Raw genomic sequence first — 23189 nt, 5'->3', positions numbered from 1 at the left:
AAAAAAAGTCTTCACAGTTCTGGAACAACATCCTATGGACAGATGAGACCAAGATCAACTTGTACCAAACTGATGGGAAGAGAAGAGTATGGAGAAGGAAAGGAACTGCTCATGATCCTAAGCATACCACCTCATCAGTGAAGCATGGTGGTGGTAAGTGTCATGGCGTGGGCATGTATGGCTGCCAATGGAACTGGTTCTCTTGTATTTATTGATGATGTGACTGCTGATAAAAGCAGCAGGATGAATTCTGAAGTGTTTCAGGCAATATTAGCTGCTCATATTCAGCCAAATGCTTCAGGACTCATTGGACGGCGCTTCACAGTGCAGATGGACAATGACCCAAAGCATACTGCAAAAGCAACCAAGAGTTTTTTAAGGGAAAGAAGTGGAATGTTATGCAATGGCCAAGTCAATCACCTGACCTGAATCCGATTGTGCATGCATTTAACTTGCTGAAGACAAAACTGAAGGGAAAATGCCCCAAGAACAAGCAGGAACTGAAGACAGTTGCAGTAGAGGCCTGGCAGAGCATCACCAGGGATGAAACCCAGCGTCTGGTGATGTCTATGCGTTCCAGACTTCAGGCTGTAATTGACTGCAAAGGATTTGCAACCAAGTATTAGAAAGTGAAAGTTTGATTTATGATTATAATTCTGTCCCATTACTTTTGTTCCCTTAACAAGTGGGAGGCACATATGCAAACTGTTGTAATTCCTACACCGTTCACCTGATTTGGTGAAAGCTGACAGTCTGCAGTTAAAGCACATCTTGTTTGTTTCATATCAAATCCATTGTGGTGGTGTATAGAGCCCAAATTTTTTGAATTGTGTCGATGTCCCAATATTTATGGACCTGACTGTATATTTTTTTTGCGGGGCCACGGAACGGTGCAACGGATGCGGACAGCACACGGAGTCCTGTCCGCATCTTTTGCGGCCCCATTGAAGTAAATGGGTCCGCATCCGAGCCGCAAAAACTGTGGCTCGGATGCGGACCAAAACAACGGTCGTGTACATGAGGCCTTAGTGACATTATATCTACCTCTTACCGTAGTTAAAGTGTCAGTGCATCTATTGATAGTGCAGGCGATGCGCCCAGGCCATCTCACATCGCTATCAGATTTTAAGTCGGCACGCATGGGCAGCAGAGCACCTTTTTAAAAGGAAAAAAATGTTTTTTTTATTTTTTTTATTTTATATAATTATTATTATAATTTTTTTTGTTAACCAAGTGCTCACACATCGGCTGCCGGCGCAGGACATGCAGGCCCGGTGCTATAATAAGGCAGACCAAGCGGCCGCCTTAGGGCGCTGAGAAGAGGGGGCGGAAAAATGAAACTTTTTTTTTTTCATTAATCACCTGCATGCCGCCGGCCTCCTGCGGCTGTTCTCCTCTGTGTGGTGGTCCTCATATCTTCTCTCTGGGCTCCCGAGTCCTGACAAGTTGTTTGAGGACCTTTCCCACTCTGCCAATCAGTGGCCGCAGCTGTGTCACGTGTCAGGGCAGTGATTTCCCGCTGAGCCAATCACTGATCTGACACATGACACAGCTGCAGCCACTGATTGGCTGAGTGGGAAAGATCCTCAAAGTCTTGTCGGGAGCACAGAGAGCAGATACCAGGACCACTGCAGATGGGAACAGGCCCAGGTGAGGAGCATAATGTTTATTTTTACACCACATTAATAGAGGGGGGAAATGTGCCATGGCGGGGGGGGGGGGGGGGGTGATGTGACATGGGGAAAGGGGAGAAATGTGACATGGAGGGGGTTGAAATATGACCCCCAAAAACAGGGGGTGATGTGACATGGAGGGGGAGAAATGTCACATTTCTCCCTCTCCATGTCACATCACCCCCCTATGTCACATTTCTCCCCCTACATGTTACATCACCCCCCTATGTCACATTTATCCCCCTCCATGTCACATCACCCCCCTATGTCACATTTCTCCCCCCTCCATGTCACATATCAACCCCCTCGATGTCACATGTCTCATCCCCCTCCGTGTCACATGTCTCATCCCCCTCCGTGTCACATTTCGCCCCCCTCCATGTCACATTTGTCATCCCCCTCCATGTCACATTTGTCATCCCCCTCCATGTCACATTTGTCATCCCCCTCCATGTCACATTTCTCCCCCCTCCATGTCATATTTGTCATCCCCCTCCATGTCACATTTCTCCCCCCTCCATGTCACATTTCTCCCCGCTCCATGTCACATTTGTCATCCCCCTCCATGTCACGTTTGTCATTCCCCTCCATGTCACATTTCAACCCCCTCCATGTCACATTTCACCTCCTCCATGTCACATCACCCCCCTATGTCACATTTCTCCCTTCTCCATGTCACATTTCTCCCCCCTCCATGTCACATTTCTCCCCCCTCCATGTCACATTTCTCCCACCTCCACATCACATTTCAACCCCCTCCATGTCACATTTCTCATCCCCCTCCATGTCACATTTCAACACCCTCCATGTCACATTTGTCATCCCCCTCCATGTCACATTTCTCCCCCCTCCATGTCACATTTCTCATCCCCCTCCATGTCACATCACGCCCTCCTTTTTACATCACCCCCACTGAGTTGTGGGGGGGGGGGGGGCGTACCAAAATGTAGCTTCGCTTGTGTGTGCAAAAACCCTTGCCCCGGCCCTAAAGACATGCACACCGGACATGTCTTGATTTACCTTACTTTTTAGTTGGTGCGCATGGGTAAAGGCACTCAGTGTCTCAGCTACTAGAGACTGAGTGCTCGCGCACCTGCCGCCTGCGCAGGACATGCGCTTTGGAAAGCATCATCTCGCTGATTTTCTAAGTTGTAGCGCAGTGACAGCTTGCGTATGATGTCATAAGGAGACCTCCTCTGCCCTGCTTACATTTGTCAACAAAATATGGAGGGCAGCTATTCCAAATCTCTTGCGTTCTCATTTGTCACTTGGTGTAGCTTGCTTAAGAGCAATTGGCTACCACACAAATCAATCACAGAATTGCTGTATATATACCACCATCTTGTCTGTTGTCTTCAATTCTGTGAAATCGTATTTTAGTGATCCAGATCACTAAAATACGATTTCAAAGATTCATGTGAGTGATTATATGTGAATAATCCATATGTAAGTTTATTTGTCTTCAATTCTGCCCAAACCCCTGAAGAAGCCAGTGATCTGGTGAAACATGTTGGGGAACAGTTGATTGTTTTAAACAATTGTTGTCCACTCCAATGTTGCTTATTAGCTTAGAAGTCCTTGTGTAGGACATTTCATCCAATATAGCAAGGTTTTTGAGCTAGGTGGAGTGCTTAGCAGCGTGTGTGCAGTGTGTGAATGCGTCTTGACAGCTACTGACGTAGTGTCAGACAAGTGAGCTGTGCTGTGAGCGTTTGTGTGTAGGAGCACAGTCACCTATTCCATTTAATCAGTTTTTGCAGCAACTACAGGTAGTTTGCTTACATTAGTCTATCCACACATTGCCCCCCTATGTTCAAACTCTGCAGATATAGTTGTGGTGAATAGAAGTGCACATCTCCCTCACCTGGGCAGCAACTTAGTCGTCAACTCTTTGGGGTGGAAACAAAGTGTTTTGTTTTTTATGGCTCACAGCCGTTTTATCATTATGTCGAATTAAAAGTGAAGTTTTAATGCACACTTTATGCCTGGATCAAGATAGGTCTAGGCCATTCTTGGCATTAATATATATGTCTATTTGTGAAATTAACAGAAAAGGACTAAATAGTGGGACTTCGAGAAGCTGGCTGGTCCATAGGAACATTGGACAAGAAGTTTCTGTAGTGCATCAGTGGTGTGGACAGTGGTAAGAGGTGGGTACTCACACATGTACAGATGGTTCTGGATGGTCAAGACAGATAGATACAACAAGTCAAGATACCGTAGCCTTACAAAAACATCTACTGTATTTCAAAGGACAGGAACAGCATCACAAATTGATTCTGCAGTAGCCCCTGAAGTGACCTCCGGGACCATAAGAAACTGTCTACTTGAAGAAGGACTTCATTCACAGATGTAGTTGTAGGTGCGGACAGGTCCCGGTTACAGCCGTCCTTCTTATTTTGGGAGCTGTTTTGCGTCCGTTCAGTTAAAGAGTAGTCGGAAAGACAGCAGCCAGCAGAGAAAGGGATGAGAAGAGCCAGTGTCAGGTCAAAGCTTCTGAAGCTAAAAGAAGTTAGAGCAGCTATTACAAGGAAGAGTGCTGGAAATACAAGCCAGTGAAGGTAATGCTCAGGTATTGGCTATGGACTTCACTACAATTTGGAGGAGTTACAAGCTTTGTGGTTTTATTCCATACTAAAGACACAGACTGGCTATCTGTTAAAGAAATACGCCCTGCAGAGGCCAATGTAGAATTAGAGAGAGAATGGGAAGGTTGCACAGTTTGTTTAGACAGGGAGTCAGAAGGAGTCACAATATTGTCTATCCCCTTATATCCCCCTATGCAACGTTTAAAGATTACTCATTGTTTCCCCAAGCCTGTGTGATCAATGCCTGTCTATGCCAGCCCCATCTTCTGCCTTGCAGTCTACAGTCGTGGCCAAAAGTTTTGAGAATTACACAAATATTAGTTTTCACAAAGTTTGCTGCTAAACTGCTTTTAGATCTTTGTTTCAGTTGTTTCTGTGATGTAGTGAAATATAATTACACGCACTTCATACGTTTCGAAAGGCTTTTATCGACAATTCCATGACATTTATGCAAAGAGTCAGTATTTGCAGTGTTGGCCCTTCTTTTTCAGGACCTCTGCAATTCGACTGGGCATGCTCTCAATCAACTTCTGGGCCAATTCCTGACTGATAGCAACCCATTCTTTTATAATCACTTCTTGGAGTTTGTCAGAATTAGTGGGTTTTTGTTTGTCCACCCACCTCTTGAGGATTGACCACAAGTTCTCAATGGGATTAAGATCTGGGGAGTTTCCAAGCCATGGACCCAAAATGTCAACGTATTGGTCCCCGAGCCTCTTAGTTATCACTTTTGCCTTATGGCACAGTGCTCCATCGTACTGGAAAATGCATTGTTCTTCACCAAACTGTTGTTGGATTGTTGGAAGAAGTTGCTGTTGGAGGGTGTTTTGGTACCATTCTTTATTCATGGCTGTGTTTTTGGGCAAAATTGTGAGTGAGCCCACTCCCTTGGATGAGAAGCAACCCCACACATGAATGGTCTTAGGATGCTTGACTGTTGGCATGACACAGGACTGATGGTAGCGCTCACCTTTTCTTCTCCGGACAAGCCTTTTTCCAGATGCCCCAAACAATCGGAAAGAGGCTTCATCGGAGAATATGACTTTGCCCCAGTCCTCAGCAGTCCATTCACCATACTTTCTGCAGAAGATCAATCTGTCCCTGATGTTTTTTTTGAAGAGAAGTGGCTTCTTTGCTGCCCTTCTTGACACCAGGCCATCTTCCAAAAGTCTTCGCCCCACTGTGCGTGCAGATGCGCTCACACCTGCCTGCTGCCATTCCTGAGCAAGCTCTGCACTAGTGGCACTCCGATCCCGCAGCTGAATCCTCTTTAGGAGACGATCCTGGCGCTTGCTAGACTTTCTTGGACTCCCTGAAGCCTTCTTAACAAGAATTTAACCTCTTTCCTTGAAGTTCTTGATGATCCTATAAATTGTTAATTGAGGTGCAATCTTAGTAGCCACAATATCCTTGCCTGTGAAGCCATTTTTATGCAACGCAATGATGGCTGCACGCGTTTATTTGCAGGTCACCATGGTTAACAATGGAAGAACAATGATTTCAAGCATCACCTTCCTTTTAACATGTCAAGTCTGCCATTTTAACCCAATCAGCCTGACATAATGATCTCCATCCTTGTGCTCATCAACATTCTCACCTGAGTTGAGTTAACAAGATGATTACTGAAATTATCTCAGCAGGTCCTTTAATGACAGCAATGAAATGCAGTGGAAAGTTTTTTTTGGGATTAAGTTAATTTTCATGGCAAAGAAGGACTATGCAATTCATCTGATCACTCTTCATAACATTCTGGAGTATATGCAAATTACTATTATAAAAACTTAAGCAGCAACTTTTCCAATTTCCAATATTTATGTAATTCTCAAAACTTTTGGCCACGACTGTACAATGCATCACTAACACCAAGTACTACCACTTCTTTTATCACCCAAGAGCCACCACTCTCATTCTCTCTACTTTATGCCTCCCTTGCGAGCTGCTGCACATCTCATATACTTTATATATAGTACAGAAATTGTGCATCCATACATACACAGAAATAGTGCCACCATAACACACACAGGGCTACAATATGCACAACACATTAAATATACAATTCACTCAGACTCAAACACTAAACACTAAAAACCTCACAAAAGCAATCCTGAAGATCATACACAAGGGCCAAGAGGAATATAGATCAAAAAGTTTGTAGCCAACTCAACCTTCCTTGTGCTCCCAGGATCTGTGCTGTATGGATTCTGCTTGTAAACCTCGAAAACTGAAATAGAAATACTCCATTATCTCAAAATCCATAAATCTGGGCTCTACATAACAAGTGGTTGTAGAGAGGTCCAAACAACGCCTATGTGTTTCATAAGGTTCCGTGTCCTTAGTCATGGCAATGTGTACTGCCGTGAGTAAGGACACAGAAGCTGTCCAAAATACGTAGGCGTTGTTTGGATATTTTTGTGACCACATGTTAAATATATATAGATTTTCTTGAATAAAGTCAGGATTTATGGATTCTGAGATGCTGAATTTTTGTTTTCCAAGAGGAATATGTCAGTAAATGGAGGAATAACGTAAGAAGATCAGAGAAACTGACAATATATGAGAGTCTACAGGGATAGTAGAATCTGGCCTACTATCTGGACAAACTACCAAACCCCAGATTTTTGACCTATACAATTTTGTAATTGAATCAGGGTGGCACAGGCAACCTACCATCCCAGGGCGAGCAGAGTGTGCCAACAATTTCCCCAGGAGGCCTTGGAGGATGAGGCCCACTTCATACCACCATGATCCAAATACTCAGCAGTGAGGGTGTTATGTTCTTAGTCTATTAATAATTGAAGCTGTAACAGATGGGACAGTAGCAATATATCATCCTTTACTCGTAATCAAAATGGAGGCAAAGTACATAAAACAAGTATAAATATACAAGAAAAGAACCTATCAGTAACTGCCATTTTATTTTGCTAAATGGATTGTTTTTGTTAATAGCACCATTTTGCGGTATACTGTATATAATTTATTGATTAACATTCATTTTTTGGGAGAGAGTGCAGAACCTGCAATTATGCCATTTTTATTGTTACATTTGTTTTTTACCTGCTGTAAAAATCACAAGTTAACTTTATTCTAGCGGTTGGTATGAAGAGATACCCAATATAATTGAGATACCCAATAAGTATAAGTTGTAGTACTTTTGTACAATAAAATTATGTTTTATGGAAAAAAAAATACTTTATTTTATTTTTCTGTTGACATGCAGCAGCATGAGGGATTGTGTTTTTGCTGGATGAGTTAGGCTACTTTCACACTTGCGGCAGAGTGATCCGGCAAGCAGTTCCATCTCCGGAACTGCCTGCTGGATCCGGCAAAACGTATGCCAACTGATGGCATTAGTAAGACTGATCAGGATCCTGATCAATCTTAAAAATGCCTGATCAATCAGAAAAATGCATTGAAATGCCGGATCCGTCTTTCCGGTGTCATCCAGAAAAAGGGATCCGGCATTTATTTTCACCTTTTTTTTTCGGTCTGCGCATGTGCAGACCGGAAGGACGGATCCGGCATTCCGGTATTTTGAATGGCACTAATACATTCCTGTGGATAAAAATGCCAGATCCTGCTTTCAGACAAGTCTTCAGTTTTTTGGGCTGGAGATAAAACTGTAGCATACTGCGGTATTTTCTCCTTCCTGATCAGTCAAAAAGACTGAACTGAAGACATCCTGATGCATCCTGAATGGATTACTCTCCATTCAGAATGCATGGGGATAAAACTGATCAGTTATGTTCCGGTATTGAGCCCCTAGGACGGAACTCTATGCTGGAAAAGAAAAACGCTAGTGTGAAAGTACCCTTATAGTGTTTTTTTTTTACTATTTGTACCATTATGTGTTTATGTATTGATTCTTTAGTAGAATTTTTTTTTGGGTGGGGGAATAAAAGACAGTTTTCACGTTTTTTCAATAAATAATATGTTAATGATTTCGGCACTGTCCTATATGTATTTTGTCATTGTTTCATATTTTTATTAATTTTTTTTTAATAAAAAAATATTTACCGGTATTTATTGATTTATTCTGGGGAGATTTAAGTCCGACTAAGGGGACTTGAAGCCATAATAATTTCATTGCATACATATTGCTTTGGAGTACTTAGTATTCTAAAGTTTTATTGCCCGTCATGCTTTTGGCTAAGGCTACTTTCATATCTGCACTTTCCGTTTCTGCTATTGAGATCCGTCATAGGATCTCAATAGCGGGGGAAAACGCTTCCGTTTTGTCCCCATTCATTGTCAAGGGGGACAAAACTGAACTGAACGAAATGGAGTGCACCAGAATACATTTGGTTGCGTCCCCATCGCAGACAGAATAACGCTGCAAGCGGACACAAAAGAAAACGGATCCGTCCCCCATTGACTTACAGTGGTTTTAGAGACTGATCCGTCATGGCTATGTCAGAGATAATACAACCGGATCCGTTCAGAACGGATGCAAACTGTTGTATTATCATGACGGAAGCGTTTTTGCTGATCCATGAGGGATCCAGCAAAAACGCTGGTGTGAAAGTAGCCTAATAAGGTCATGCTTCTGGCTTAATTATATACTGATGCCAAACCTGGAGGCCTTTATTAGGCCCCAAGCTACAATAGTAACCCATATGTGCCCCATGATCTTGTCAGAGGGTGCTGATGACAACGACCCTCCTGCCATTATGCTCTGTAGATGTCACAGTCGCTATTGACCACAGCATCTAAGGCTACTTTCACATTAGCGTTTTCAATTCCACTATTGAGATCCGTCAGAGGATCTCAATAGCGAATGAAAACGCTTCCGTTTTGTACACATTAATAGTCAATGGGGACAAAACTGAACTGAACGAAATGGAATGCACCGAAATGCATTCCGTTCCGTTTGGTTGCGCTCCCATCGCGGACAGAATAAGGCTGCGGTTCCTTTTTATGGCTCTGCATAACTTGGAGCTTGTACTGAAATGCAGGATTGCACAGTTTATGAGGCCTTTCACCTGTTTGGTAAAGTCATTGAAAAGTACAATTGTAGATGTTTTCTAAGACTTCTGTGTTGGGCCATTGCTCTTTTATTCCTCCTTGAAATTAATAAATAAGTTGACATCTGGCTGTTACCATTCCTTGTATCCCAGTGCGTGTAAAGCCTGGAACTGTCCAATACATGCTGACAGTATGTAATAAAACATCCATGATAATGCCCAGATGTCAATTTAGTCATCCATTTCCAGGAGGAGTAGCAGAGGAACAACATAATTCATTGTTTTAAGAAAAGGTGCTCCAGCATCTTCTTTATCATGGAGGCTACAAGTATTTGTCAGTGCAGACATGTCAGGAGAGCCGCCTGGTTGAGCTGTAAAATAGGGATCAGCAAAGTATTTTGTACAAGTTAATAATTTGTACCAAGACTTCTGGTTCTACCTTATCTGAGGGCATAAGCAGTCTGCAGTGCAAATAAGAAAATAAGCATGCTGGGAATGTCACATAGTCACGCGGTCACATTCTATGGCACGGAACATGAGATGAAGTGATAGAAAGCAGCGTAGACACATAATAGGCTAAAATAATAGTTTAACCCCTTCGGGGTAATGGTTTGTGGTCAGTTCACTCTCTTACACTCTTCTGTTTGTAACTGGTACAGAGAATCCCTTGGCATTGCAGAAGCAATAGTTCAACATTGGCGGACACAATGGGGCGCTCTTCAGACAAACGATCGTGGGCATGGGGTGTCCTCGTATTTCAGTTCTTGCTCATTCACATGGTGCTGGGCTGTTAGTGAGTGATGGCAGGGTCTGCAGGTCAGCATTCTGCCAATAACCCGCAGCGGTCAAATCAGGGGTTAATTCTGCCGAATTACAGAAGAATAAACCGGTCCTCAGGGGCGACGCTGTAAAGGGTGCAATGACACCAGTCACATTCAGGCCATGAAAGTGCATTAAAAAGTGCAGACTCCTCTATGTCATATTCAAAGGCACCAGTATTATAAAAGGTACGCCGTCGATAGGGATCCTATTACAGATTCTGCACTGAGATCCATAAAATTTAAACAGTGTCATAGTGAGGCACATTCATAACCTGAGTGCTCTCACCTTACAGATATACAGAACGTGTACATGTGCACAAAAGAATGTACCATAGATTGGAGGGAGTGATCCCGGGCTGCTATAGGACCCTTGGAGGGAGTGATCCCGGGCTGCTATAGGACCCTTGGAGGGAGTGATCCCGGGCTGCTATAGGACCCTTGGAGGGAGTGATCCCGGGCTGCTATAGGACCCTTGGAGGGAGTGATCCCGGGGTGCTATGGGACCCTTGGAGGGAGTGATCCCGGGGTGCTATGGGACCCTTGGAGGGAGTGATCACGGGTTGCTATAGGACCTTTGGAGGGAGTGATTACCGGCTGCTATGAGACCCCTGGAGGGAGTGATCATGGGCTGCTATGAGACCCCTTGAGGGAGTGATCATGGGCTGCTATGAGACCCCTGGAGGGAGTGATCCCGGGCTACTATGGGACCCCTGGAGGGAGTGATCACAGGCTGCTATAGGACCCCTGGAGGGAGTGATCACGGGCTGCTATGAGACCCCTGGAGGAAGTGATCACGGGTTGCTATGAGACCCCTGGAGGGAGTGATCACAGGCTGCTATATGACCCCTGGAGGGAGTGATCACAGGCTGCTATAGGACCCCTGGAGGGAGTGATCACGGGCTGCTATGGGACCCCTGGAGGGAGTGATAACGGGCTGCTATGATACCCCTGGAGGGAGTGATAACGGGCTGCTATGATACCCCTGGAGGGAGTGATCACAGGCTGCTATATGACCCCTGGAGGGAGTGATCACAGGCTGCTATAGGACCCCTGGAGGGAGTGATCACGGGCTGCTATGGGACCCCTGGAGGGAGTGATAACGGGCTGCTATGATACCCCTGGAGGGAGTGATAACGGGCTGCTATGATACCCCTGGAGGGAGTGATAACGGGCTGCTATGATACCCCTGGAGGGAGTGATCACGGGCTGCTATGATACCCCTAGAGGGAGTGATCACAGGCTGCTATGAGACCCCTGGAGGGAGTGGATCCCGGGCTACTATGGGACCTCTGGAGGGAGTGATCACGGGCTGCTATCGGACCCCTGGAGGGAGTGATCACGGACTGCTATGGGACCCCTGGAGGGAGTGGTTACGGGCTTCTATGGGACCCTTGGAGGGAGTGGTCACGGGCTGCTATGGGACCCCTGGAGGGACTGGTCACGGGCTGCTATGGGACCTCTGGAGGGAGTAATCCCGGGCTACTATGGTTACCCTGGAGGAAGTGATCACGGGCTTCTATGAGACTCCTGGAGGAAGTGATCACGGGCTGCTATGGGACCCCTGGAGGGAATGATCCCGGGCTGCTATTGGACCCCTGGAGGAAGTGATCACGGGCTGCTATGGGACCTCTGGAGGGAGTGATCATGGGCTGCTATGGGACCCCTGGAGGGAGTGATCATGGGCTGCTATGGGACCCCTGGAGGGAGTGATCCCGGGCTGCTATGGGATTAAATTGATCCTTTGTGCAAGCTAAAAGATAGCCTAGATACGGCTCTGGGTGATAGTTTTTGTCATATGGTAGATTTTTATATTGGATTGTTCAGCTCATGATATTTGTTTTTAACAATCATGCCCAACATAGTGTGCCCGCGTCTGATGGGTTGAAGGTAATGCATCATAGTCTGCAACAAACGGCAGTATTGCTATGTGTTACATCACATTCTGTGCATGAAGCCAAAACAACAGCCAAAAACATGGTGGCAAAGCTAAAAAAAATATAGTATAGTTTCTGCAATTAACAGTTGTACATTTCACCATGGCCACTGACCCATTAAAGGAAATTCCTTTGACGTGAAGCAAGTTGGCAGTGGTGGTGGTGGTATGACATATTTGGCATGTGTCTATATACATGAATACAATAAAATGCCTTGTGTTAAATAGCAGGGACGTTGTTTTGGGCAGAGGTGTCTAGTTCTGTCGCTGTGTATGTGTCGGTGCTTGTCTAGCACAGGGAGAAGCACAGGTAGTAAGGATCTGATTAGAAGAGATGCAGGCTGTAGCACAGGCTCCCAGTGTTACCTGCCTGAGCCTCGTTCCAGGCCCCAGTGACCTCCATGCCTCTCAGTACAGGAATGTTATCTCATCTACTTCCTTCTGCTCACACAGGTCACCTCCTTCTGTGTCATTTATGCTACATAAATTCTTCACTGTGCCACCTGCCTTCTCAGTGTAAAAAGAATGCAGGATCCGCCCTGAACGTCTCCAAACTGAAAAATGAAAAGATCTTCTCATATTCTTGCACTAGTATAATTCATAGAGTGAGACTCAAGTAGGAATTGCAATTCTGGCAATTTTCTAATGTCATCTTATTATTGGAATGGGTCCTTTTGCAAGTGAGAATGTTCTGATAATGTACAGATGTCTGAGCTTAAAGGGGTTCTCCAAGACTTTTCTACTGATGACCTATCCTCTGGATAGGTCATCAGTATCTGATCGGTTGGGGTCCGATACCAGGGACCTTGCTGTTGAGCTGTTTGAGACGGCACCGACACTGGCAGTAGAGCCCCAGCCTTCTCCGTGCTGACCAAGCAACTGTGCTTGGTATTGGGGCTCAGCCTCGTTCACTTCAGTAGGGCTGATCTGCGCCCAGGCAACATGACATTACTTGGCTTAGGGTAAGCTGCAAGAAGGATGCGAGCATCATTGCCTTCTCAAACAGCTGATCGTGGGGGTCCCGGATATCGGATCACAGGCTGATGACCTATCCAGAGTGTAGGTCATCAGTATAAAAGTCTTGAAAACCCCTTCAACTTTCCAGTACCCTCCTCTCCATAAAATTAGACCAATAGAAAATCTGTTTAAACTATTGAGATCCATCAAATGGCAGTCTGTAGTATGTTTTAGATAGAAGGGACTTAAAGGGGTTGTCCAGAATTTTGATATTGATGGCCTGTCCTCAGCCAACTACTGATTAGCAGTTTCGGGGTAGCTCCGGAACTGCAAGTTGGCGCCAGAACTACACACCTTCGGTCATTCTGTAGTGGGCAGAGCTGATAACTGCAGCGCTGCTGTCATTCACTTCAATAAGAGCAGTTACCAACTCCGTCCACTATAGAATAAGCAGAGCTGTGGGCCCCAGACATACAAAGTAACAGCTGATCGGCAGGGGTGCCCCCGATATGATATTGATGGCCTGTCCTGGGTCTGCTCAATGTTTGCCATCAGGGGAAACAGAAATTGAATAGGTGGGATTTCAACCCATATGACATTTTCCATTTTGCCTAAAATGTTCTTATGCATTTGCACAGACCTCACATGTGCCTGCAGGAGCGTAAGTAGTAGGCGGTTTGATGCATGCTGGGTGTCAGGGGTGCCAACTGAATGTTTGCCCCAAGGAAAAGAAAGCATGGCTACAAAGTCCATTATTTCTTGCTACCACAGATGGCCAGCAGAACACATGGGGACTAAATGGGCCCCATTATGTGTAAGGTTAGGCAGGATATTCTGCTATGTTGTGTGGCTTTCCTCCTGCGGTTCTATGTGCTTATTTTCATCCATCTCTATAACCTTTCCTGCTTCCTTTCTCTCTCCAGGTAATATATTCTCTTTGCTCCTCTCTAGAAGATAGAAAGGGACGTGCTGCAGGCCTGCTGTTACACTACACACTGTATGCTCAGCAGGACGTCCATGCCGCCTGCCTGGCGATTACATAGGCAGGAGATCAACACGTTTGAAAATAAGGCACATCAGAGGCATTAAACGAATATCTGTCAAAAGAATGGCGCGCCTTTGTAGCAGCAAAAAGCTATAAATCAGGGAGGTTTTACTGCCCCGGATGCATTGACTAGCGGCAGTAAATACAAATCCATGATCTATGAAAATCCCCCAAATAAGGCTCTATACATACCTACCATTGTATTGTTGTTTTGGCCGCAGTGTCCCATTGTAGCATATAGAATGAGATTTTAAAAATCTCCCACAATGCAGCAAAAAACAAACAAACATGGTTTTTAGTGCATGCTGCTGTTTTTGAAGCCACTGTGTGGCCTTTCTGCTTTTTTGGCATTCACTTGAATGGATAGATCGTCACAGGGTCGGACAGACCTACAAGAGTACCAGAGCTCTGATGTTATAGAGGGCCCTAAAGATCGAGGGAAAAAAACATTTGGAGCTGCTTTTGGAGATAACTTGCCTAAAGATTTATTTATTTGATTAAAAATTATTCAAATTATTGATGGTATGGTTTGGACCCCAAGAATAATTTCCTCTGGTGGACCCACGGAAACTACACTGAAGTGAAAACAGTTGTACATTTGGAAGTACAATTCGTAGAACAATCTAAGGCTAGTTTCACACTAGCGGTAGCCTTCTCCGGGAGGCTGTTCCGGCGGGTGAACAGCCTGCTGGATCCGTGCTGCTGCTAGTGCATGCGTGCCGCTGGAGGTCCACTCCGGCCCCATTGACTATAATGGGGGCAGGCTGGAGTTCCAGCGGCAGCACGGCAAACCTTGTAGTTTTATTCCGGCCGCCTCTCGGCATGTTTGCCGTGCTGACGCCGGAACTCCGTTCCACCCCCATTAAAGTGAATGGGGCCAGAGCGGACCTCCGGCGGCACGCGTGCACCCACTGGAACAGCCTGCCGGAGAAGGCTGCCGCTAGTGTGAAACTAGCCTAAAGGAATGCACAGAACCTCATAGTAAGGATAGACCCTTATGAACAAATCTAATGCCAACATTCAAAAAGGGGTCAAAAACAAAGGCTATGGCCCGTAAGTCTAACATCTGTTGTGAGTGAACAGTTTGAAGGTTTTCTTCTATCCTGGAGTATCTCAATGAAAGTAAGTGTATAATGCTGTTTCATCATGGGTTTATGAGGAGGTAAATTCTAGAATTGACTGGGGTTGTATATCTTAACATCTCCATTTGATACTGTACCACATGAAAGGTTAGTATATAAAATGAGAATGCTTGGACTGGGAGAATGTCAGTATGTGGGTAAGTAACTGGCTGAGTTATAGAAAACAGAGGGTGGTTATTAACAGTACATACTCAGATTGGGTCACTGTCACTAGTGGAGTACCTCAGGGGTCAGTATTGGGCACTATTCTCCAATATATTTATTAATGATCTTGTAGAAGACTTGCACAGTAAAATATCATTTTTCGCAGATGACACTAAACTGTGTAAAGTAATTAACACGGAAGAGGACAGTATACTACTACAGAGGGATCTGGATAGATTAGAGGCTTGGGCAGATAAGTGGCAGATGAGGTTTAACACTGACAAATGTAAGGTTATGCACATGGGAAGAAATAATGCAAGTCACCCGTACATACTAAATGGTAAAACACTCGGTAACACTGAGATGGAAAAAAATCTAGGAATTTTAATAAACTAAGCTGCAAAAAACAGTGTCAGGCATCTGCTGCCAAAGCTTATAAGAATAATGGGTTGCATCAATAGAGGCATAGATGCCCGTGATGAGAACATAGTCCTGCCACCATAACAACATGCAATAAGGTGATCATGGCTAGGAGCCTCTCTACGCCACTTCAAACAGCAGACTGTGAGCCTGTAACATTTATGGTATATTCAAAGCATGTGGCAGAGGGTCCTTTGGGTTCCCCCAGGCACCAGGATCTAGGACTGCTAAGCACTATTGTTCTATTATAGCTTGCTTGTTTTTATCTTTTTTTGCATGTTTTTCTCAATGCTTTCTTCCCACACTCCAGAAACCATACAGACCAACCCTAACGTGTGTCTCATTAACAGGGAAATTAGAATTTGAGCCCCAGTGAAGACAGGGACTGACGTACACAAAGGGCTGTGAAACTATTGGCACAATATAAATAATAGGAAATCATTAAAAAAAACTTTCAAATCTTTTCAGCGTGTACATTAAATATCAAAAGAATCCTCATTTTAGACCCCTCTCATTGTACATTGGAGACCTCTATTGCAACAAATTCAACTACTAGGGGTCCACAGATAAAGAACAATTAGCTTTCCCTGTGGGAAGCAGACAGAACGGTCCATCATATAATCCCTCGCCAGACCTGTATAATAGGAGCCTGTTCTCCACATCAGCGAGAGAGGGACCCTGAAGAACCCCTGAGCAGTAACCACTTGGCACTTGTGAAATCACATTAAGTTACGGGAATGTAGTAAAAGCATGAGAAGATGGGGGGAAAGCCAGAACTAATGCTCCATTGTGCCAAGCCCTGCAGACTGGAGGGAAATATATTATAAAGGCAGAGGGTGAGATCGGGCACTTTCTTTCAATCCTGGGAATGTTATTTTCTGCTTCTTATATATATTGATGCCAAATTCATCCATTATCTTTTGCAGAAAACATTGTTGGGGATGGATTTCAATTGACCAAAAAAAGAGGACCCAAGGTGCCACATGCCCCTGAGATGTTTTGCAATATAATCAAACTATGTGCAGGCCAAAAGCAGCAGGGTTTTAAATTGGTGCAATCCAATTGAAAAATGTTGAGTTTAAGGAATTGTCGCATGAAGATAACCTCTCTCCATATGCCCTTTTTGTTTATAGGGGAATCATAGAGGGCTCTATGTATATAGACAAGCTTTAACAACTCTAAAATGTCTCTGTACTTTAAGAAAACTTTTGATATGTCATAGCAACATATAAAACATTCTCATTGGGTCTGTGCTTAGAGACTCCTACCGATCGCTAGAATGAGGAGAGAGAAGAGCTCACATAGCTCTCTCTTCTCGTTGCAGGAGACTGAAGCGAGATGGACAAAGAGAGAGAAGCATTCACATAGCTCTCTCTCTATCCTCACTGCAGGAGCTGGAATTCAGACAACCCCATAGACTTTCTAATAAGTCTATGGGGTTGTCTCTCTAATACATGGAGAGAGAAGCACTCACATAGCTCTCTCTCTATCCTCACTGCAGGAGCTGGAATTCAGACAACCCCATAGACTTTCTAATAAGTCTATGGGGTTGTCTCTCTAATACATGGAGAGAGAAGCACTCACATAGCTCTCTCTCTATCATCGCTGCAGAAGCTGGAATTCAGACAACCCCATAGACTTTCTAATAAGTCTATGGGGTTGTCTCTCTAATACATGGAGAGAGAAGCACTCACATAGCTCTCTATCCTCGCTGCAGGAGCCGAAATTGAGACAACACCATAGACTTTCTAATAAGTCTATGGGGTGTTGTCTCAATTTTGTCTCCACCAGCGAGGATATATAGTGTAACATGACAATAGTTGAAAGCTGCAGCAATTCACTGACCAATAATTCTCAATCCCAGTCTTAAAAAAATCTAGTGCTTCTCTCTCCTTGTTCTAGCGATCGGTGGGGGTCCTAGCACTTGGACCCCCACCAATCAAAATTTTGATCAAAGGTTTTCCCAAAGTAAAGTGACACTTTAAAATCCTGGGTCCCAGTGGTTTCTTATTTTGCATTAGGAAGTTGGGCCCATATAGACATCTGGGCCTTTTACCTTTTCAGCCCTATAACTACACCCCTAAATGAACCCCCAAATCTCTCTCTTCACCATCCAGAAATTGTGAGATATGTTGATCATCTGAGTCCTGTATGTATGGAGCTCAGACTGCAGAGAATCATGGTCCGTGTATCTGGGCAGTTCACACTTCTACATGGAATAACAATGGTGCAAGTGCTCTAAGTGCACAGAGTGGAGGAGACATAACATAGAATTACTGCATGTTGTGTATAGATCCTGCAACACAAGACATCATCATATATGCAGATGATGAGAGTAAGACCACTAAGAGTAATACACCCCGGTATATAACTTTGCACGAGACCCAGGAGCTTCTTACAATACCATTAAAGTGTGGACTTCATCAAAGAGAAGTACTCCAGTCTATGTGACCACTATTGATTCTTCCAGGATCAAACCAGCATTGCATAGCCCCTCCAGTCTGTAGATCATCATCACTGTGTGGAAATGTGGATCAATGGAGTGGTATCCGTCTGATTGCCATGACTGCACGTTCTTTACATCCTTTAGCTGATGATAAGGTAGGACCAGTAAATGATGAGGCAGAAAGGTATGAGTCAATGAGGAGTCATAAAATGGGATGTCACAGGATCAGGAGATTGGTAGGGCTGTGTATAGAGAGCAGGCAGAGTCAATGGCTACTGCAGCGTCTGAGTCATCTGGCATCATATCCACATCTATATGTATAATACTAAGAGTTGGCATATGATCTATCTATCTATCTATCTATCTATCTATCTGTATCTATCTATCTATCTCATCTATCTATCTATCTATCTATCTATCTGTCTCTGTCTATCTATCTCATCTATCTATCTATCTATCTATCTATCTATCTATCTATCTATCTCATCTATCTATCTATCTATCTATCTATCTATCTATCTATCTATCTATCTATCTATCTATCTGTCTCTATCTATCTATCTCATCTATCTATCTATCTATCTATCTATCTATCTATCTGTATCTATCTATCTCATCTATCTATCTATCTATCTATCTATTTGTATCTATCTATCTATCTCATCTATCTATCTATCTATCTATCTATCTATCTACTGTATCTCATATCTATCTATCTCTTTATCTATCTATCTATCTCATATCTATCTATCTATCTATCTATCTATCTATCTATCTATCTACTGTATCTCATATCTATCTATCTCTTTATCTATCTATCTATCTCATATCTATCTATCTATCTATCTATCCATCTCATATCTATCTATCTATCTATCTTATTATACTATAATACAAAATAATAATAAAAGTGATTCCAAACCTGAGCAGTTTAGGACCCACCACCACTGTCACAATTATGTTTTGCGATCACTGTCACTTTCTGTCTTTCTTTTTTCTAGTATTAATGATTTGTTGTTGTATTTTATGAGCTGCATTATTTGACATTACTAGAGACCAATACGATCACATTTACAGTCAGAAGTGATGTAGCAGTAGAGCTCCCCCATCCCTGCCTTACCTACAGGTTACAGGGACAAGCCTGCTCCATGCCCTGGGCCAAATATTTTTGAAACCTGGCTGCACTTAAAAGATTTCTCTCTGGCCAAAATTGTACTATATATGTAAATGACTTGTTTGATGACTTGTTGGAGTTTGTAATAAAATGTGAATTATTTAGCATTTACTAGCACTCCGATTTCAGGCTCTTACTGTGTATCAGGGTCTTGCCTTATGTGCAGTTCCTCCAGGTTGTTCTCTATAACAGAATTGCCTGTATTCTAGCAGAAGTGATGCGAACAGGATGTCACCTCCATAGTCACCCCTAGGACACATAATTATGGCCACCACATTCATTTTCTTCATCTAACAGATTTTATTTTACCTCTATGCCTCAGGGTCAGACTGGTCCACCATGGTATTAGAGGATTCCCAGAAGGCCCTATCACAGTAATGGGCCCCAAGCCAGCAGAAGACAACCCCATTTGGACCTGACTTTGGAGCCAACCACTTATCATGAGGGTGCATTTCATTTATTACTTATGGGAAGCTTCATAAAGAACCATAACAATGTGTCCTGTGTACACCATTAAATGCGTATGTTACATATTCTGTATAGATGGGGACAGCCCTCAAGATCATCTCCTCTGGTGGGCTCAAGGAGCCCCATTCTGACCCTGCACTGCTTTACAAGAGAACAGCTACCACCAGTGACCTGCATGATAGTCTAAGCATCACAGAAAGTTTGAGGTACTTGAAAAAAACACCTCCTGTCTCATCAGTTTTTCAGGCTGCTACTCTGTACCCTACATCTCTTTGTGCTCAGATTGACCCAGCACAACCTCACCAATAAGTCAGTGCAATGTATGAGGATTTGCCCTTGCACCAAGAACAAGATGATTAATCTACAAGCAACGAAGGTTGAGTTTGCATCGGAGGCTTCGTTTGAGGTCTGCATTGCAGATTCCATCAAAAATATAAATACTAACACTATAGTCAATGGTTTCCATCTGGCACCGTTAGTTTCAGTTATGGGCCTGAACCGGTTCTTCTGTTCTTTTTGTTTTTCTGCTCTGTCATAGGAGAATCAATAGCAGCAATGTGAATGCAGCCTAAGAAAAACAGTGAGAAAAAGAAGGTTATCAGTGACTGACACACAGGTATTGATCCTGGAGAAGCTGGAGTTAGGGTATAGATATTTGCTATATTTGGTTCTGTGCAGCTCTCTTGCCCTTTTATTTGTTCTCCGAGTGTCTTTGGCAAAGCCTTGGAAGGTTCTTTGAAGACACTTCTCTACTACTGATTTTCTTTTACCCCATTATGGGAAATGCTGGTTTCTTCTAGATGTGAATGTGTGTAGTGCCTTAGCAATATCTTGTGAATGGAGGGGTTGAACGTCATTTATTATGATTCTTACAACTCTTATGGTACCACTAGTTAGGCAATAGTAACTACGTGCCGGCAAGCAGCTGGCACATGCCATTATGGAACCTCAGTTGACATCATTTTAGGACATGCCCACACAGTCAGGTTTCTACATGCAGTTATGGAAGCCAAAATCAGGAGTGGATTCAAAAAAAAGAAGAGAAATCGTATCCGTCCTTTGTACTTTCTTTCCCTTTATGATCCACTACTCTTTGAAACCTGTGCATGTGGCTGTACCCTTATGGTCTTCTGGCAGAAATACTAGGTTGGGACTTGATATGTGTTCTTCCTCTTCCCACTCGTCTTCTTTCTTTCCAGGTGTGTTCTTCTCCTTGTACTATACCGGAAGATGTTGTGTAGAAGCAGCACCACACCTGTCCATGGGTTGTGTCTGGTATTGCAGTTCAGCTCCGTTCTATTGAAGTAAATGGGACTAAGTTGCAGTATCACACATGGGCTGTGGACAGGTGTGGCACTGTTCTCAAAAGAAGACAGCCGTGTTTTCTAAGGTTACAATCGCAGTGACAAATAAAACCTTAAAAATGCCAAAACAGATTTAAAAAGAAAACGGCCATTAAAAATGGCCCCTTTATGGGCCGGCTGTTAGTCTTTGAAAAAGGACAAAATCGGATATGTTCTATTTTTTGACAGCTGTTATTTATGGCCTGTTTAAAAAATGACCGTAATGGTCCTGAAAACAGCCACAGATGTTTTTTGCTGTCGTGTGAATGTACCCCAAGGCCTCATGCACATGAATGTATATTCTTTCCGTGTCCGCTCCGTTTTTTTTTGTAAGTTACTCCGTGTGCATTTCGTTTATATATGTCCGTATTTCTGTGCCGCAAAAAAATAGAACATGTCCTATTATTGTCTGCATTACGGACAAGGATAGTGCTGTTCTATTAGGGGCCGGCTGTTCCGTTCCGCAAAATACAGAATGTACACGGACGTCATCCGTATTTTTTGCGGATCCGTTTTTTGTGGACTGCAAAATACATACGGTCGTGTGCATGAGGCCTAATTCTGTACAGCCATTTATTTTTTTTTACCCGTTTTGATTACTGGATGTCACTTTATTCTTTTTCACTCTGATTCATTTTGGATGGAGTTTCACATATTGCTATAAAGTTGTCAGTGTCTGAATTGTCAAAAAAAAGTTAAAAAATCTTTTTATAGGTAACGCTCACAACGGATATATAGTGTAGCATGACAATAGTTTAAAGCTGCAGCAATTCACTGACCAATAATTCTCAATCCCATTCTTAATTTTTTTTTTTTAAATAAGAAAAATACCAGTTTTTAAGGAATGCCACAGAGAAAGAAGTAAAAAAGGATGACTAAAGGAAATCTGAAACAATCTTTTATTTATTTTGGATAGGGTAAATCAGCACTTCTAGAAAAAGTAATGGCTGCCTTTCTACCGCGTGCAGCTAGAGGGCGCTGCAGGGAGCAGAATGTCCTGTAAGCAGCCATTTCACAATGCATTACCAGCTCAGGATTCTGCATCTCTCCCTTCCTGTTTTGAGAGCAGTGTATTGTGAAAGCCTACTGAGTGACTGGCAGGGGGAAAATCCAGACTTTGGTTCCATATTTCTACCCTGATCCTGGAAGCATTCTGTGCCTGAGCCTGATACAGCTTGCAGAAGAAGGGAGCCTTGCAATTTTGGGGGGGTCTACCCCCCATTTGACATTTCATTGCTCATGGCTGAGACTAAAATCATCTACCACATAGATGAAGAAGAAACCCCTTATCTGGTGAAACTGCCTGTGTCTCCTGAAAAAGTCACCTTAGCAGATTTTAAAAATGTCCTCAGCAACAGACCTGTGCACAATTACAAATTCTTCTTCAAATCTATGGACCAGGATTTTGGGTAAGCAGTGCACCTTCCACCCATGAGTCTGTGTGTGTCTGGCTGCGGCTGTGTGTGCAGGGCAGCTGCAATCTGACATCTGCCTTCAGTGATACATAGTTTCTGCTGCTGATGTCTGCTGCATGCCTGTCCTGGGGGCTACTGTCTATTAGTATCGTATGGTGTACTACACCTGTTATAGCTTTTATATCATTACAGTATATATATGTATAAAACCGTCTATCTGGCTAGCTACAGTATTTATCTATCATCTGTTTCCTATTCATCTATCTTTCTCATATCTATCTATTATCTAGCTATCTCATATCTATCTGTCTGTCACCAGTACAATTTGACGCTTTCGCCGTATGGCTGATGACATGTACAGATTACATGTTTTGCTTTGAAAGTATCCGTGTCGCGTGACGTCATCGCAAATGTAGTCCGTCGTTCATTCGCCCCTCTTGGCGTAAAAACATGGCGCCTCTCTTTCATAAACCATGACATCACATGCGACTAATTGCCTTTCCCACATTGAAGCTGTTGGTGCCTATTCAAGATAATGAGACAATTTGTTTATAAATATGGAGGCGATTTTCCAGCGTATTTTCATTATATATGGATTATGCCAGATCTATATGTATATATATATATATATTCACCATTATATATGGACTATGCTGTAT

The 23189-nt window shown here is 43.4% G+C and overlaps 1 protein-coding gene across 4 annotated transcripts in view; it reads left to right on the top strand.

The window, feature by feature from the left end:
• Positions 1-18142: 18142 nt before the first annotated feature.
• Positions 18143-23189, top strand: part of DVL1 (dishevelled segment polarity protein 1) — a 231790-nt gene continuing 226743 nt past the window's right edge. The window contains exons 1-4 of one of the 4 annotated variants that reach the window (XM_040427805.1): positions 18143-18285; positions 19858-19978; positions 20055-20388; positions 22032-22524. In XM_040427805.1, coding sequence (XP_040283739.1) covers positions 22355-22524 — 170 coding nt within the window. In that variant the 5' untranslated portion in view covers positions 18143-18285; positions 19858-19978; positions 20055-20388; positions 22032-22354. Of the gene's footprint in view, positions 18286-19841; positions 20389-22031; positions 22525-23189 lie in introns of those variants that run through there. The other 3 variants (XM_040427832.1, XM_040427815.1, XM_040427825.1) reach the window with 3 other exon arrangements.

The sequence above is a fragment of the Bufo bufo genome, chromosome 1 (genome assembly GCF_905171765.1).
Source record: "Bufo bufo chromosome 1, aBufBuf1.1, whole genome shotgun sequence".
In the NCBI taxonomy this organism is placed as follows: Eukaryota; Metazoa; Chordata; class Amphibia; order Anura; family Bufonidae; genus Bufo; species Bufo bufo.
The sequence above is the reverse complement of the archived record's forward strand: the minus strand, read 5'-3'. Positions and strand labels throughout refer to the sequence as shown.